Source organism: Pyrgilauda ruficollis, unplaced genomic scaffold (assembly GCF_017590135.1).
Source record: "Pyrgilauda ruficollis isolate IOZ18807 unplaced genomic scaffold, ASM1759013v1 scaffold167, whole genome shotgun sequence".
NCBI lineage: Eukaryota > Metazoa > Chordata > Aves > Passeriformes > Passeridae > Pyrgilauda > Pyrgilauda ruficollis.
This window is the reverse complement of record NW_024515542.1, coordinates 797137-814742: the sequence shown is the minus strand read 5'-3', so window position 1 is coordinate 814742 and position 17606 is coordinate 797137. Positions and strand designations below refer to the sequence as shown.

General features: G+C 36.4%; 1 protein-coding gene across 1 annotated transcript in view; it reads left to right on the top strand.

The window, feature by feature from the left end:
* ADGRV1 (adhesion G protein-coupled receptor V1) overlaps positions 1-17606 on the top strand; it is a 282378-nt gene that overhangs the window by 88146 nt on the left and 176626 nt on the right. Inside the window, exons 51-67 of the mRNA XM_041463583.1 lie at positions 372-496; positions 1352-1518; positions 1601-1744; positions 2644-2751; positions 3247-3503; positions 4205-4332; positions 4510-4732; positions 5194-5398; positions 6345-6491; positions 8743-8998; positions 11960-12168; positions 12725-12895; positions 13302-13484; positions 14225-14404; positions 15045-15209; positions 16451-16568; positions 16852-16975. Of these exons, the coding sequence (XP_041319517.1) occupies positions 372-496; positions 1352-1518; positions 1601-1744; positions 2644-2751; positions 3247-3503; positions 4205-4332; positions 4510-4732; positions 5194-5398; positions 6345-6491; positions 8743-8998; positions 11960-12168; positions 12725-12895; positions 13302-13484; positions 14225-14404; positions 15045-15209; positions 16451-16568; positions 16852-16975 (2910 nt within the window). The remainder of the gene's footprint in view (positions 1-371; positions 497-1351; positions 1519-1600; positions 1745-2643; positions 2752-3246; positions 3504-4204; positions 4333-4509; positions 4733-5193; positions 5399-6344; positions 6492-8742; positions 8999-11959; positions 12169-12724; positions 12896-13301; positions 13485-14224; positions 14405-15044; positions 15210-16450; positions 16569-16851; positions 16976-17606) is intronic.

The window sequence follows — 17606 nt, the reverse complement described above, 5'->3', positions numbered from 1 at the left end:
TAGTGGAGGATGTCCCTGCTTATGGCAGGAGGGCTGGAACAAGATGATCTTTAAGGTTCTTTTCAACCCAAACCATTCTATGATTATATTAGTCTCTGATATGGAATGATGTTTTCAGAAATCATTCAACTTTACCCATATAGTTGTGTGTTAGATTTCAGGCTGGTTTAAGATTTTGCTGAATCTCCCATGATTTTGTCAAAGTCTTGTGTGAAGAAACATTGGACAACCTTAATTAGCATTTGTCCTTCACAGAGCAAACCCAGTGTTTTATTTTTATTGCATGTTCTGTGCTGAAAGTGTAAAATTCCTATTTTTATACTATAAAAATAATGCTTCTTAAAATTTATTTTCACCATTCTCAAATTTAGGACAAATATCTTCACCGTTGAAGAAGCGAACACTACAGTTTATTTGAAAGTTTCACGGAGTAATGGGCTCAACCTATCTGTGAGTGTTGAGTGGGAGACATTGTCGGATACTGCGTTTGGCATCAGTACGTTCACTTTATCAAGAGCATCCGTTGCTATTTTCAGAGTGAAAGTAGCTACAGAGTAACCAAACATACAGGAGATATAACTTAGGAGTGAAAATTCACTTAAAATATTCCTATGATATCCAAATTCATTAGATATCTTGGCTGCATAAGAGTCAGCTTGTCATCAGCCAGTGCTGCCATAGTTTCAACAATCTGTATTGGTCTTCCTGTTGCTTATATATTTTCACAAGGCATTTGGTTTATAAATATGTTCTTTGCTACTTGTAATTCTGGATTTTTCTAAATAATATAAAAGACACTATTTTCTGTAAGTGTTGAATGACTAGGCAGTTGAAGAATCTTATTGCCATGACTACTACTTGTGATGAGAGAGAGAATGAGGATAAACACATTTTTAGTTTTTTTGCCACTATTTTATTCTTTCTTATCTAGATAATTTTCTCTACTACTACCTAAACTCCAAACTGAGTCACTCTGAATCACACTCAAATTGTCTATGCATCTTCCATATGTAATAGTAATATATAAGAAATTAATTAATTATTTAATTCTCAGTACAACCTCAGTGCTATACCATTTCCATGCATTTACATGCACTTATACCAGCTATTTAGAAACAACTCAGAATATAGATTAGGCATTTATGGCATGGTCAAAAATGTCAAGATTGTGAGTTTGACCATTGTATGAGCCATTCACTTAAGAGCTGGACTTGATAATCTTTGTTGGTCCATTTCAACTCAGAATATTCTGTGATTTCTGATACTAGATTTGGTTTTCATAAGTAAATAATGAAAATGGTGTTGTAAAAGACCATAAAGATAAATACTTTTCTCTTATACTGTATTGCAGGGGATAGTATCAGTGTTCTGTCTGTCGTGCAAAGCTTTGTGGAAGAGTCAGCAGCTGGCTGGTGTTTCTTTGCATTGGAAAAAAACCTGTATGGTGTGCTGTTGCGTTCTCCTCCAGCTGTGTTTTCTACTGTCTACCAGTGGAAAGGAGTTTTTGTTGCCATCGAGGTAAATGCTTGCTTACAGACACCAACCATGCTTCTTAGTAAAACCTTGGCGTTTCACTTCTACATTTCTGTTCCTCTCTCAGAATTTCGGTATGTGGAATCCTAAAAGCTGTGTGTCTTTCCAAATCCATGCCTCTCCCTACCTTGTGATTACTCATGGAGGAAGCAGTTGGGGAGCGTCCAACAGCAGTGTGTATGCATTCATGCCTGGACGCAAACTATTGAAGGTAAATCTCTGTTACTTACAAATTCATTAAATATTTGTGTTAGAAAGGACTTCGTGAGGCCCTTCTCTTCCACTATGTTTTGGGAAAAAGGACTCTGTTCTCAGACAGTTTGGCAGCTGAACAATCTGCATGAGTCAATGATGTAAATTATTGTCCTGGTTTAGGCCAGGGCAGGATTAATATTGCAGTAGCCAGGAGGGGGTATGGCTGGAGCCCCGAGGTTATTCTGTACCACCTCATGTCATTTTCTGGGGATGGGGGAAAGGGACCCTCCTGGGGTTTGGGGTGGTGTAGGTGGAGTTCATGTATTGACAGGTTGTGTGTAGTGAGCATTTTCACATGTGAATCTTTGCCTCTCTTGTACCTTCTGCTATTATTATTGTTGTTTTTACTGTTAATTTTCTCATCACAACATCAAACATTGCTGTTTGCAGTAAATTGTCCTTATCTCAAACTGTGATCTTCATATTTTGTACTTCCAATTCTCCTCTCCATCCCACTGCAGGGGGGAAAGGAAGAGGCAGCATGGTTTGGAGTGTTTCAGTGGGAACACTAAATTGAGAAATACCATTCCTAAACCATGACAGTTATTACAGCTTGTTGTCAAATGTTTTTTGTAGTCATATTTTGAGGGTGAGATAAAATGATCTTTGAAGTGAAGAAAGAAATTGCAGAGTAATGAAGTCATAGAGCATTTTCTGAAAAATGTATGGTAACTGATATTAATTTTGTAAAATGGCATCATATATATTTTTAAAACTATAAAATTACATCTATGACGATTTTTATACATTATTTTATATATGTTTAATATGTTTACAGTTTTTAAAAAATATGTGTGCATATGTATAAACTTGAACTGAATTCCAAATACCATTTTTGCCATATTTTCCTTGTAGCTACAGACCCTCTCTATTTTGGACACCACACTTGTCAAACATTTTGCTGTGGATGAGGAAGACTATTTGGTTTTTGTGAGTGATACCACCAGTTACAGTTCCATCCAGGTTAGAACACACTTGTCTTCGTGGCTTTGATGTAGGTAGTTTGATTAGTTTTCAGTTTGAAATGCGAAGAAAATATAGATAAAAAAGTAAATATATATTCCTGAAAAATTAGTTACATTTCTATTACAGATGTATAAGACATAAAATTCTAGATTTGTTTAAATGTAACAACACTCCTTACATTAACATGTAATTTAGACTTGGTTTGGTTATATTGCTACTGTCATTTCTGTTTTGAAGTCTATTACGTTAAAGAACTGTAGGAATAGAGACAGCTTCTGACCATAAGCCTGTTCATCTAAAGAACAGACATTTTCAGTAAGGTAGTTACTAATAGCTGCTTATCAGTGTGCTTCTACCATAATGTAGGATCCACTATAGAAATGAGGAATTTAGTAAATTATAAGTCTTTCCAATTTTTCATCAAAACACTTAATTTATTTTTTCTTAGTGCTTGTTATAAATATATAATAAAATACATATTCTGTTTTCCAGGTTTTCCAGTGGAATAAAGATATATTTGTGCCACATCATCAACTTCCACTTTACAAAGCTCTGAGTGTTGCCTTGTTTCCCCGAGGAGGCATTATGTACTTACTAGTTGCGTTGTCAAATACCAGCCAGAATGTACTCTTGTACCAATGGCTGAATAATGAGTTTAGGAATCTTCGTCAGTTACCAGCAAAAGAAATAAAACATATGGAGGCCTGGACTTCTGGATCTGACGTATATTTAATTGTTGCAAAAGGTATTTAGCAGAAAACAAACACTGAGTTTGTGAGGTATATGCTGGCTTGTTTGATGGCAAAGGTGTTTGGAATAAAAGGGGTTTAGATAGAAATTAAAATATTACTGGTGGGTGACAATTTGCTGAAAAGCATCTTACTGAAGTAATCTCTGTTTTGGCCTTCAGAAAACGAAAGCATTTTGTATGTTCTTAAATATTTATGAAATTAATTAATATTTTCCCAATAACAATAGGAATTAATAACTCTATTCATCTAGCTGCTAATTGCATCCTTTCTAAACTTCTGAGCTTTGTCATATGCAAAGAGCATTGACAAGTTCAGCAAAGTCAGCAAAGTTTACTGAATTAAGTTCAGCAAAGTACATTTTTATTACAAGTATGACACTTTAGACATTTTTTATGTCTGCATTCCTGTGACTCTTTAAAAGTGTATAATGCAGTCCATAGGTTTCTTTGCATTTGACTGTTGTCTGCTGGGCTTTTTAGTGTTCTTATATGTGAATGTGTGCAGAAAAATCCATAAATTATGTCATGGAATAAATCATCTAACGGGAAATCGTGCTATGGAGTTATGCAAGTAAAAAAGAAGATACAATCACTGGTCTCACTTTGTAATTAAAACTGCCAGTCTCTGCCTTTGAATGGCCTCCAATGTGTGATTTAATTAACAGGCAGCAATATAATGTAGCTTTTGTAATTTTTCTCCTTTGTAGAAACTGAAAATTCTGAAATTTTCATCTGGGAGACAGGGCAGCCTACCTTCAGACACTTTCAGTCTCTTCCACTCTCTGCTGTAAGAAACATCCATGTTTTCATTCCTCCTTCAGGTTTAGGTAAGATTTTGTTTATTGTACTGGAACTGGAGAAATATATGCATTCAATTTTCATATTATTTATCAGATTTTAAGAGATACTTTAAAAATTGAGCTGCCATGGGCATTTCTGATATTACAAGAAATTTTAAATATATCACTGAATATTTCTTTTTTTCTCTTCCTTGCTCAATGTAGTTCACATCCTCCTCTCTGGTAAGGACACAACAGCACTCTACTCTTGGAACTCAGAAGGGAGCCAGTTCTCTCTGATGCTGGAAGCCCCATATGCAGATCATATCACTTTCACTACTGCAAGGTCTCTGAACTCCAGCAAGAGTTTGATTGCTCTTTCCATTGGGTCCAGCTCCCAGATTTATGAGCTAACAACTATCTCCAACCAATCAGATTTTATACCTAGGTAGGTTTTTTGGTTTCTCTCCCAGCTCTTGCATTCCTTTTTCTGTGGTAGTCTTTTTGTTACAGTAGAGACCATTACAGACTCCTGTGTGGGATGTGTTTATTAACACTAAAGAGAATTTTTCACAGGTCCTTAGGATAACCTGAAGTCAAACTTGTCACAATTTGCTTTAAAATATGTACAAGGACTTGTAGTTAAACTGGATATTGAAGCTTTTATTTAGGATTAATTACATTACATTACATTAATAAGAAATATCAGTTACTATATGTTCTATTGTAATTAAGAAAAAAACCAAACCCAACACTAATCCCACAACCTTTAAACTTCATTGACTTACTCAGGAATATAAACAACAATTTCAGCATCAAAAATGCTCTTTAAATTTTCAGTAGTGCTTTCAAAGTTTGTTAATCATATCCTCAGTTTGTAATTACTTGATGTGGGTTTTTGTATGCTAGTTCAGGTGAATTGATATTTGAGCCTGGGGACATGGAAGCTGTGATAGCAGTCAATATCCTGGATGACATCATGCCAGAGGAGGAAGAATGTTTTAAAGTGCGTCTGAAAAGCCCTAAAGGAGGTGCAGAGATTGGTGTCCACAGTTTCGTTAACATAATTATTCCTCCCAATGACAATGCCTATGGAGTCATTGCATTTGCCCAGGTAAAACTTTTAAGGTAAATCATTAAAATATGTATATACCATTTCTGAATAACAGAACACAAACATACTAAAATTGCCTGTGACAGGATTCTTTTTCTAAAGTCTTGTAGCAACCTGAGACAGAAGGGCTTTGACTTCCATTTAGCATTGTTACTTGGTTATATAGATGACAGGCAATAGAAACTTAGTTCCAGTCTGTCCCTGTTGTGGGGTTTTTCTAATCCCCTTACATTTAGAATAACCCATTATTTTATCAGTTTTATTTTGCAGCAACCTAAAAAATTAGTTATCAGATGGCATATATGATATCATCGTAGTCTCTACTGATTGGTTAATCAAAGGAATTAAGTAAAGATTCTTTTCCTCTAAAATAGTTACGCCACAGAATGAGCCCATCTGCCTGAACAAAATAAAAACTTTGGAGAAAATGTCAGACTAAAGGTGTTATTTGGAGTTGTTGATTCTTAAACTATCAAATATTGTAGGAGTTATGTAAGCAGATATATGTACTAAATGACTAATGAAGATATAAAACACAGAAGAATAATCACTGAAATGAAATATTGTATCTGGACTTGTGTGAGGAGGATGAATATTAGTAAAGTAACAGCAGAAAAAATATGTCTGTCTTGAAAGTCTATATGTTTATATGCTTCATATGATTTGGTCATAAAATACTGTAAGAAAAAAAAAAAACTAACAAAAACCGTTGAATTTTTTCCCTTAGGATGAAGAGGTCTGACATTTCAAATTCTTGTTTATGAAATTTGGGCCTGTTGAGTATTAAGTTATAAAAATTTAATCAATAGACTTGCATTTAGCTGCTTAATAGTAGAATAATTTATTGAAGCCCAATGTCTCTGCCCCCCTTTGAATACCTGTTCCCTAAAGAAACTTCTCTTTTTAAGAAAATAATGCTTTGGTTCTACTGCTGTATATTTTCCAGAGTTCTTTATTTAAGCAAATTGAAGAAATGGAACAGGACAGCTTGATCACCCTGAATATTGAACGTTTAATAGGAACATATGGACGAGTTACAGTAGAGTGGATCGCTAATGGGAGCATAAGTGATGTATTTCCAGCTTCAGGAATGGTATTTAATAATATCACTATTATTGGGGAGGCACTGACTGTATTGTCTCAGACGATAGGAAAAGATGTACTGAGTGAGAAGGACAGTACATGTTAGATTGCCCCACTTTTCTGTTAATCCCTACTTCCTGGTCCTTTCCTGTGATTCAAATGTTTTGTGCTGCTGGCTGGCACATAATATGGTGTTATCGCCCTAACACTTCTGGAACATGATATTGCAATGCTGTCCAGGCACAGGAGATGTGTATCTATAGTATCCTATTCCCATCTTCCTTTCTTCCTGCTGTGAGATTCAGTTCCTATGTCAAACTGTTTGCTTAGGTGGGAATCTGGGAATGTTTGCTCTTTGTCCTGACCTTTTCAATACAATGGAGAACTTAAGTGGTCCAGCAGAATATGACAAGTCCTACTTTTCAATGTTTCTGAGACTTTTAGATTCCCAGCCATGTTAAAACCCACTTTGTCCTGTGGTCAAAGATTTTTATGTGCCTTAGGACTGGCAGGAGCCAGTTTCTGTAAATCAAAGTCCTCCACCTTCTGGCTGTCTGTAGCAGACACAAAGCCCAAAAAATAGTGAAGAGAAAAATAAACGGAGTGGAAATCAAGGATGCCAAAACAATCATACTGAAATTGTTAGAGTACTCCTTCAGCATTCCAGCTACATACCATATGAGTACACTGCATAGCTTTGCATGCAAGAAGAGTCATAAAGGATAATATTTAGTGGAAATTTCTGTTTGTCCTACCATTACATGTAGGCTAAGTGTTTCTAGACACGTCTTCCTTGTTGAGAAAAACCAAATCAAGTTGCAGACCCTTTGAATTTAAAAATAAGAATATAGAAAAAGAATGTATCAATCATTTTATCTGAAGAAGAAGGAAAAAAAAAAGTTCAGTTGCCATTTTTTCACATAGCAATGTTTTTGAGACATATATGTTCATTATTTTGATATGGATATATGTGGTGTGTTGACCTTAGCTGTCTAAAAATCCCCAACTATTTCTCTCTTATTCCCCATCCCAGCAGGATGAGGAGAAAGTAAGGAGAAAAATCTTGAGATAAAGGCTGTTTAATAAGAAAAGAAAAAGTCATTGTCTGCCTGGATTTCTCCAAGGTTTTTGATACAGCTTTCTGTGGCCTTCTAAATAAACTAATGTTATTGCTGCCCCCAGGGAATGGTAGTAAACAGCTCCTTTTCAAACTGGTGATCTGTCACAAGTGTGGTCCCTCAGGGATCAATATTGGGCCCAACAGTGTTTAAGATCTTCATAAGTGACATAGGTGATGAGATCAGGTGTACTCTGATGAAATTTGACAACAATATCAAACTAAGTGAGGAAGTGGACTCTTGGAGAGCCACCTAACAGGAAGACCTGGATAGGCTGGAAGATTCATCAGGAAAAAATGTTGCACTATGGAAAACATAATCCAGGAGTGCAGCACCCACTGGCATTTATCCTGACTGAGGATTAGCTCCAGGGAGAGGGACCTGGGGATTCTACTGGTCAATAAGCTCAATACACGTGAATATTGAGGCAATCCACCACAATGTTTCTGGGTTGCATCAACGAGGCCACTCCCAGCACAGATAAAGCAGTCATTAGCCCACTCTACAGAGCACTTTTTGGGCTACAGCTGGAATTCCATGTTCAGTTTTGGTCACCGTTATGGAAAATAGATATGGGCAGGCTGGTAGGGGTCCAGAGCTGGCCACAAATGTGATCAGAGGACGGGGAAGACTGTCATATGAGGAAAGGCTGAGAGAACTGCTCAACCTTGAGAGAAGAAGGTTGTGGGGAGATCTTATGTTCAGACCGTGTGTCAGTATTTAAAAGGTGGCTACAAAGGAGAATACTTTTTACAAGGTGTCATGTTGAAAAGACAAGGGGTAATGGATGCAAGTTACTCCTTCGGAGATTGTCATTGGACATGAGGAAAATTTTTCACCATGAGAACAATCATTCATTGGAATAACCCTCCCAGGAAAGTTGTGGACTCCCCAAAACTGACACTTTTAAGATTGAGTTGGACAGGATGCTGGACCATCTTGGTTAGTCTGTGGTACTGCCAAGAAAGATTGGGCCAGATAATCCTTGTGGTCCCTTCCAACTTTTTATTCTATGATTATCTAAGATATGTTTGTGTGTATGTAGATGCATTTTCTAGCTGATAGAGTTTACGGAATAAAACTAGGTTTACTAACACAGACAAGAAATTTTACTTTTTTATCCTCTTCCCTCTGAAACTTTAGGTAACATTTTCAGAAGGTCAGGCCCTGTCCACAATCACCCTGACAGTTCTCGCGGACAGCATTGCAGAACTTTCAGAGGCAGTGGAAATCATACTCACCCGTGTTACCACTATGGATGTTCAAGATAGGACAAAAGGAGCTGTCATAGATCCCGAAAGGGCAAGAGCTGTACTTAGCATTTTGCCCAGTGACTCTCCACATGGGGTGATTGAATGGCACATGGAGTCTGTCTTCGTTAAAATCACAGAGCCAGAAGGTAAGTCTGTTTCTTGATTCTTTGGAAAGAATGTTTGTTTTTTCAAAGTCATCATTGTTGAAGCTATTAATACTGGTTACATATATGTATACATATATATGTATATACATATATGTATAAATTATATATATATATAAAAAGCAGTTTTTTATTAAAGTTTTTTCTATATCAGCAGTATTTTATTATTTATAGCATAAATATCCCTTAAAATATGTAACTGTGCTGTATTTCACATTGCATACATCAATATTCTTCAGCCATTCTTGTTTGAGAGGTAAGTTGCAAATCACTAATGCATAAAATATTCCTGTTTATATAAAAAGCAGAAGTTACCCATTTAATGGGATTGCTGTATTGTTTAAAATAATTTACATAGAAAGACTTTGCTCTTGAAGTGGCTCAAAAAGGGAAGCTTTTTGCTCAGAGGACATGGGGAAGGAAGGAAACAGAGCAGGAGTCAATTCTACTTCATGAAAAAGGTGGTAGTTTTCTGCTTGCAGTTGCATGTTTGATTTGATTTTCCTTCCAGGCACAGGTTGAAAAAGATTTCCCAGGCAGCTGGTCAGAGGAGAACTCCCATGATGCTCAAGCTTTTTCCCTCTCTCCTGGCTCAGGGAGCTAGCTGGCATTTTTGGGACTCTTACCGCAGCTACCTGATGGGCTATTTTACTTTAACAACTCAGTTAGAATTTTATAACAATTTAAGGTTCTGTCCATATTAAAAAATTATATATACTTTAGAAATACTTTTTCCATCAGAGTATATTATCACAGACAAAACATTCTAACATGTTTTATTTTCAGGTGAATTGGTGTTGCCCCTTTATTAGCACCTGGAAGTAATGTAAAGGGATACTGTTGATTTCTTACACATTATAAACATTTATACTTTTGAAGTTAGATTCAAGGAAGGTTCCTAGCTTCCACTGGTTGCGCAGGGATTTTTTCCCCAATCTTTAACTGTTGTACTTTTAATGATTATTCACAAGTTCTATCTGTGAAATAATACCTAGTTACAGTAACTGGTTTGAAGTACAAGCCTGTTTACATTTTATCTTTTTCTATTTCTCCAGTCATAAATGCACCACTTTTAGCCAGATTATGTGTTTCATTATTTATTGGATAAAATTACAAATCTGCTTTCCCAAAAGGATGCTGAGCCTGACTGATACAAGTCTATTTAACTTCTTTGATATTTAAGTTAAGGAAATGTGACATTTACAGACAGAATGACTGCCCTCAATACCACTTTCTGTGTTAGAATCAATAGTGATGGCCTAGGCATGAAAGGCTAGGCTGATTATTGAGATAGAAGTTTTGAAGCATAACTGAATAAAAAGTAGAAGTGTTGAAGTAATAATTTGTGTAACATGCATATAAAACTGTAGATATTTGATATCTTGTTCTTCTTCCAGATCCAGTTTTTCAATGCACAGTATCTTTAGATATAGGTACTGTTTTGTGTGTTCACACCATTTGTATGTGTTCATTGGCTTAAGCCCTAGAATTATCCAAGGACTGTTGTGTCACTGAGCAGAACTGAAGCGGGCTCTAGCAAGCAGCTCCAGTAGTTACCTGAGCTGAAAATCAAGCAGGCCAAGAGCTAAAATACGGCTTCTATAGGGCTCATCCTAGTCTCAGTTCTCTTCAACATCTTCATGAACAATTGTAGCATGAAGAGGGGTGGGTCAGAGACAGAAATGACGCACACACCTAATGTCCATGTGGCAACAGAGAGAGTTTATTGTTTGAACCCCTCTTTATAAAGGGGGTTTGAAATGCCCCAGTCTAGATAGCTCATTGGCCTGATCTTTTAACACTGCCCAGCTCCCAGACAAGTGAGGTTCTGCAGCTCAGGGTGGAAGGTAATTGATTAAGGTTCCTGTCTGTCAACCCAGAGGCCAGTTTATGGAACTGGCTGGTTTCTTGTTTATATCCAAATTAATTGCGCAGTACAAGCCAGCTTGTACTGTGATATACTGTGAGAAATGACTTGGATGCAGGAGTCTTGCGAATACTAAGTTTGCTGACAACATTAAATTGGGAGGGGCTCCCTTAAGGGCAGAGAGGCTCTGAAGGGAGATATCAACAAATTAGAAAGACATTGACAAAATACAGCACTGGGCAATCACCAACCATATGAAGTTTAACAAGGGAAAGTCACAGATTCTGCACCTGGGATGGGGCAACCCTTGATGGATGGACAGTCTGGGGAATGAGATGCTGGTAAGCAGTGCAATGGAAAGGGACCTGGGGGTCCTGGGCATCAGTGGCAAGTTGAATATAAGCCAGCAGTGCCCTGGCAGCCAGGAGAGCCACTTGTGTCCTGGGGAGCATCAGGCACAGCATCACCAGCTGGTCAAGGGAGGGAATTGTCCCACTCTGCTCTGCACTGAGGCACTCTCACCTCCAGTCCTGGGAGCAGTTTTTGTCACTTCAATATAAGAAAGACATTAAACTATTAGACAGCATGCAGAGGAGAGCCATGAGAATGGTGAATACCTTGAGGAGAAGTCGTATGAGGAGTGGCTGAAGTTATTTGGTCTGTTCAGCCTGGACAGGAGGAGACTGAGGGGAGACATTGCAGTTACAACTTCCTCATGAGGGGAAGAGGAGGGGCAGACACTGATTGCTGCACTCTGTGGTGTCCTGTGACAGGACTCAAGTAAATTGCATGAAGCTGAGTTCAGGCAGATTTAGGCTGGATAGCAGGAAAAGGTTTTTTACCTAGAGCGTGGCTGAGCACTGGAACAGGGTTCTCAGGGAAGTGGTCACATCACCAAGCCTGACAGAGTTCAAGAAGTATTTGAACAATTCTCTCAGGCCTGTAGTGTGATTCTTGGAGTGTCCTGTGCAGGGCAAGGGGTTGGACTCTGATGATCCTGATGGGTCCCTTCCAACTCAGCATATTCTATGATTGTAAAACAATCATATCTTGAATTTTTTCTCTCCTTACTATAGGGCCGGAGAATTCAACTACTGTTACTCTACAAATTGTTCGAGAACAAGGTTTTGTTGGGGATCTTGCAGTTCAGTTGAGCACTGCACCAAACTTTGAACTCCCCCTGTCCAATCGAGCAACAGAATATGAGGATTATGTACTGGAAAAGAAAACAGTAATTATGGCAGAGAATGCAACAACAACTTCTGTCATAGTCACTATTTTACCTGTGAGTAGCCAACAATGTCTTGAGGTATTAATATCTTCTAAAAAAATGGAAATGGTACTGATTTTATACTAGTAGTATGACTTAACATTCTAGATATGGCTGTGCTGGGACCCTTCTAGCCATCTCTTTAAAAAAAAACTTGCATACTCATCACTGGAGATGAGCCAAATTCTTTGTTTGATTATCATCCCAAAATTTACTTATAATAATGAAAAAAATTATGTATATTCTTTAAATATATTTAGAATAGAGATATTAATTTTCAAGTCATGGCTTGGTTTCTGAGATCCAGCTGACTTTCTCATAGGTAGCAGTAACAGGTGACAGCCAGCACTGCTTTCCACTGTTCTTGAAGATCTGAAATCTGACTTGTCAGCTTCTATTTCAAAATCTCAGCAAAAGTATCTTTTCATCTTTCATATGGTATGAAGCCAGAGATTGATTATATGGTCCCAAATACTAAGAATTTTTAAACAGTAAAGAACCTACAAGTAGTCAACTGTATTATATTGCAATGTATCATTTAAAAAAAAAGACATTGAAAACTTTTTTTCAGGACAATATTCCAGAATTACAGGAAGGCTTTATAATCAATATTACTGATGTGCAGCTGATCACTTTATCTGAAGGACAGCCAAGTGTGAAGAGGCTTGGATTAGAAATAGCTGAAATAACAATTGAAGAAAATGATGATGCCAGAGGAATATTTAATTTTAATGTTACAAAGGTAAGTAAGTCTGAATGAAAAACATGTAAAGTGTCTTTCGAGCAAGACAGTCTGATTTCTCAGATAACTTCTGAAAGTATTCTGATTGGCTTTATGATACTAAATTGTTCTGGAAAAAATGGCCAGATACCAGACAAACAATTCTTTCTCAAGTTGTTCGCCACAAATAATACACAAAATTTATTTTTGTGCTGTCAGTGCTGAAACAAGTGTCATAAAAAGGGGTGTCAGGAGGTCATCTAATCCAGATTTTTGCTCATAGCAATGTCAATGCTAAGGCCAGAACGTTTTACAAGTAGTTACATATTTCTTCCGTTATTTTTAACTGCAAGTCAGCTTGAAAAAAAACCAAACAGCAAACTAAAAGTTTGTTGAGACATTCTGCAGCTTCTTTTTGAATTTACAGGGTATCACTGGAGCTGTTTCTGGTTATGAGGTACCACCACCACAGAATGTACTGAAACTTCCAGTTGTTCGACAGGCTGGAAGGTTTGGGTCAGCAACTCTGTACTGGGAAGCCATTGTTTCAACTGCCAGCTTTGAAGACTTCACACCATCATCTGGAAACCTTACCTTTGCAGATGGGCAGGTATTCACTTGCTGAAAGTTTACCAGCTTTTGGTTACCAGCTGGCTTTTAGTTACCAGCTTAAGATTTTTTGTGTGTTTTCCTCTAGCAGAATTTTCACTGAAAGCACATTATTTGTGGCCTTATGTATATGAATGATGCTCCCAGCTTCAGTTTTTTAACATGGAAAACCAGAATATTCAAAACCAAATAGGCTTGTGTGTCTTTGATACTTTGGCAAGTGAGGACATAACTTCTAATAATCAACCCTGTTACACTGAAATTTGTAGCGAAATCCATCTTCACTATGAATTCTTAGAATAAACCTAAATGTTTTCTTATCTGTGTTCTACACATAGTTTTAAATTTCGTGCTGCATCTGAGAATACCTATTGTACACAAGGGATTTTGATTTTAAGTGAATAAAAGTGGTCTTTGGCAAAGGGAAGGATATACATAGTGTGCAGAATTTTGACTAAATATTGACAATATTGTCAACATTCACTTTCTACTGACTACCAAAACAGAGCATGCTGCTGGTTTTAACAAACAAGATTTACATTGATGGAACTAAAAAACACTACTGAAATTATATCTTATTATAAGTATACAAGCATAAGAGGAAAAATGAACAAGTGAGCATTGTCTAGATATTAATAGATAAAATTTGCATATCTTAATTTTTTTTTCAAACAATTCACAGAATATTATAAATGAAACTTAGTTGTTTTTGTTTTTTTTTTCTTTTTAACATTTCTGTAGGCTACAGGAGAAATAGAAATTACAATCATAGATGACAGTGAAGTTGAATTCCTTGAGATATTCAAAATTGCCCTGGTGAGGGTAACAGGTGGTGCAAGACTTGGGAATGACACTGTGGTAACTGTCGCTATTCCACCAAATGATTCACCTGTTGGGGTATTCAGGTTTGAAGAAAAGAATGTGAGTTTGATTTAGGCTGCACTCAGTTGGAGTGGGTTTGAAGTTGGAGTGGGTTTGTGTCAATAGCATATAGCTGATTTTTGTAAGTCTTCACTGCAGTGGAAGATGTGATTTCATTGAAATATTAGTGCTTGTCTTCATCTAGCTGTGTAGGATGGTAATAACAGTGAAAGTGTTGCTGCATAAATATAAATTTATGTGTGACTGAATCAATTTAATTCACTATACTAACAATTCAGGACATCCTAGGTAGGATTTTTGATGGTCTGTATAATAATCTACATTACTGAAAGTAAAATTTGGAAAGAAATTACAAAGCATATCTCATCTTAGTTCTTGCAGTACTTCTGCTCTCCCTTTTACTTGTACTGAGCCTGCTTGTGACATTGTCTGTAATTGTTTTGGATCATAGTGCATAAAGAAATTACTTGAATGACTAGTCCTTGGTAGTAGAATTCAACACTCTCCTTACACCTGTTACGTTCGTGTCCATTTTCACTTCTGTTGTTCAGAATTGTCATTGATAATGTTTTCCACTGTTTATCTTAAACATGTATCCATGTAATTTGGCATTATCAATGCAGCTTTTGACTTTTTTCAATACAGCCTTTCCCATATTCTCCTTCTCTTTCTCCATCAGGTAACTGTGAAGGAACCACAAACGTCTGATGACTCTGCTGCAGTTGTTTTGCTCAATGTAAGTCGAAGTCAGGGAGGAAGAGGAGCAGTTACAGTGTTATGGATTCTCGAGGAAGCAGCCAGATATGATCTGACTCCTCTAAATGGTACCCTTCATTTCAGTGAGGTATTCCAGACATTGCAATAACTTATTTACTCTTAGATTTATAAATACTTCCTTCTGCTGGTGTGTATTTGTCTGATTGTTATTACTCCTATCAAAGGAGTATGGGGTTACTAAGTATTATACACTAGAAAAAGGTCAGTTTTAACTGACCTTTTAGAAGTATTCAGGCTTCTTTGAAGATGTAATGGAAAGCTGACATGCTCTTTTAATGCAGCATAATGCATCAGGAAGGTAGCTCTTCAAATCTCCACTATTTTTACTATTAAGAAAGAGGAATTGAAAACTACCAAATGAAAATAATGATTACAGAAACACTTATTCCACTAAAGTATCAAGTATCTTTAAAAGAAAATTTGTATTGAAAGGGTGAGAAAGAAAAATGAATGCTCAAAATCTGCAGATTAAAAAAACCCGAAAAACACCTTCATAACTTTAAAACTAGACAGTGTTATTTCATTTGTAATTCATGGCAGGTTACAACTCTGAAGTCAGAGTTAAATATTGGATACCAATACAATGTTAATATTTCTATTTTACAGTCTACGCAAAGTATTTAATGAAGAAAAGTATTTTAACAGAGCATAATCTATTTTCTCTCGGTATAAGCTTTTTCTTCATTAAATCAATAGGCATGCTGGTTGTTTTACTTTGAGTCAGCTGAAAAATAGATTTTTTTTTCTGGTAAAACCATCAGTATTTGGCAAAGTTTTGCTGTCATTTCTCTACTGGTAGGCTTTGACATTTTGTCTTGAACATTTATCTATGCTTGAGTATAAGCATAAACTGTGTATGCATGGTATACTAAATTTATACCATGTGTTTGCCACTTCCCCTTGACAAAAATGTGGATTAGGCAGAAATTTGACTAATATATCTAATCTTAATAATGTGTTAATCCTTAGAATATGTGTGTACTATTGAATATGCAGTTTCTCTATAAAAAGTTTCCTCTAAGTTAAAAAACATCTATGTGAGTGCAATTTCAAAGGAATTTCAATCTTCCTTTAATTGAAAATAGTGAGGGTATGTTTAGGATGGCCGGCAATGTTTGAGAAACAATTTTTTCTGGTTATTAATCTGTGAGAAGAAATTTCAGCCAGATCAGATATCTGATGTTTTAAAATACTGAAGAATATGTCAAGCATTCTTAACACTTGATATGTAAAAAAAAATATTAATACCGTGTTTTGTTTATTTCATTTAATATATATCCATGTCTTTCTGGTCTTTACATGATGCAGACTGAGTCCCAGAAACTGATTGTTTTACATGCAATACAAGATGGTCTGCTGGAGGGGAATGAAACATTTACCATTCAGCTAGTCTCTACTGGTGATGCAGAAATATCCCCTGTAAATGGTAAAGAGTTAATTCAGTATCTTCTGGTTTTAGATATTCGATATGAGACAATTAGAAGTCTATTAATATTATTTTAGTCTGCAGTGCTGAAGTATTTTGTGGGCATCTAGTTGGTCACAATTTTCAATGTCAGTCTTTTTCCCTAAGTTCCTTACCTGAAGAAGTCAAAGAGAGTTCCACAGGCCCTCTGTGAAGCTAATGTTTAACCATTAATGTCACAAAATTTACCAAAGGTAATTTGCTTAGTTTTCACTTACCATGAGAATAATTTTTCTCTTCATAGGTGTTGCAACCATCACTATTATGGGAGATGAAGGAGCTTCTGGGGTGGTTGGGATAGCCCATTCATCCAAGCATGTTTTGATTGGAGAACCTTCTGGAAGTTATAATGGAACTGCTCTTATTAGGTGAGTGCATCTCTCATTTTTTCAAAGAAGGAGCAACAGCCCAGATTCAAAAGCTATGAGACCCCACATTTGGCAATTTATTGAATACTACATTTTATCATAATTTCTATAATCAGTACTATTTTAAAAACTAGTGATTGGTTTTAAGGAAGGGTAAAATACATCATGTGTGTATCCTTTCAGTATTAATGGGGAGGTCCAAATATTCCTCTTTGTCTTCAAGTTATTTACAACATTGATGCACCAAAGGAAAGAGGACCTTAATCAAAGGAAAGGGGTAAGAAAATGTGACATTTGAAGGTGCTGTGTGCTTTCTAGAATTTGATTCAGGATTTGTGCCTGAATAGTATTTCAGCAAATGGTTATATTCTGTCATAAACAGTATGGGAATGGGTGTTTTGGTGGAAATAAAAAACAGATGCAATTGTTTTATTCAGTCAACTGAAAACAGAATGAAGAGTTGTAGATTCTTAGAAGAATCTTCTAAGATCATTGGAATAAAAGATTATGACACTTCCAGCAAATATAAAGCAGCAGAGCACCTTCTGGTACAGGCACAAGAAGCCCAAGAGACAAAACAATGCTTTGTGGAAGAAGTAGTTTAAGATTGTGTTATGTGTAGAATGAGCAG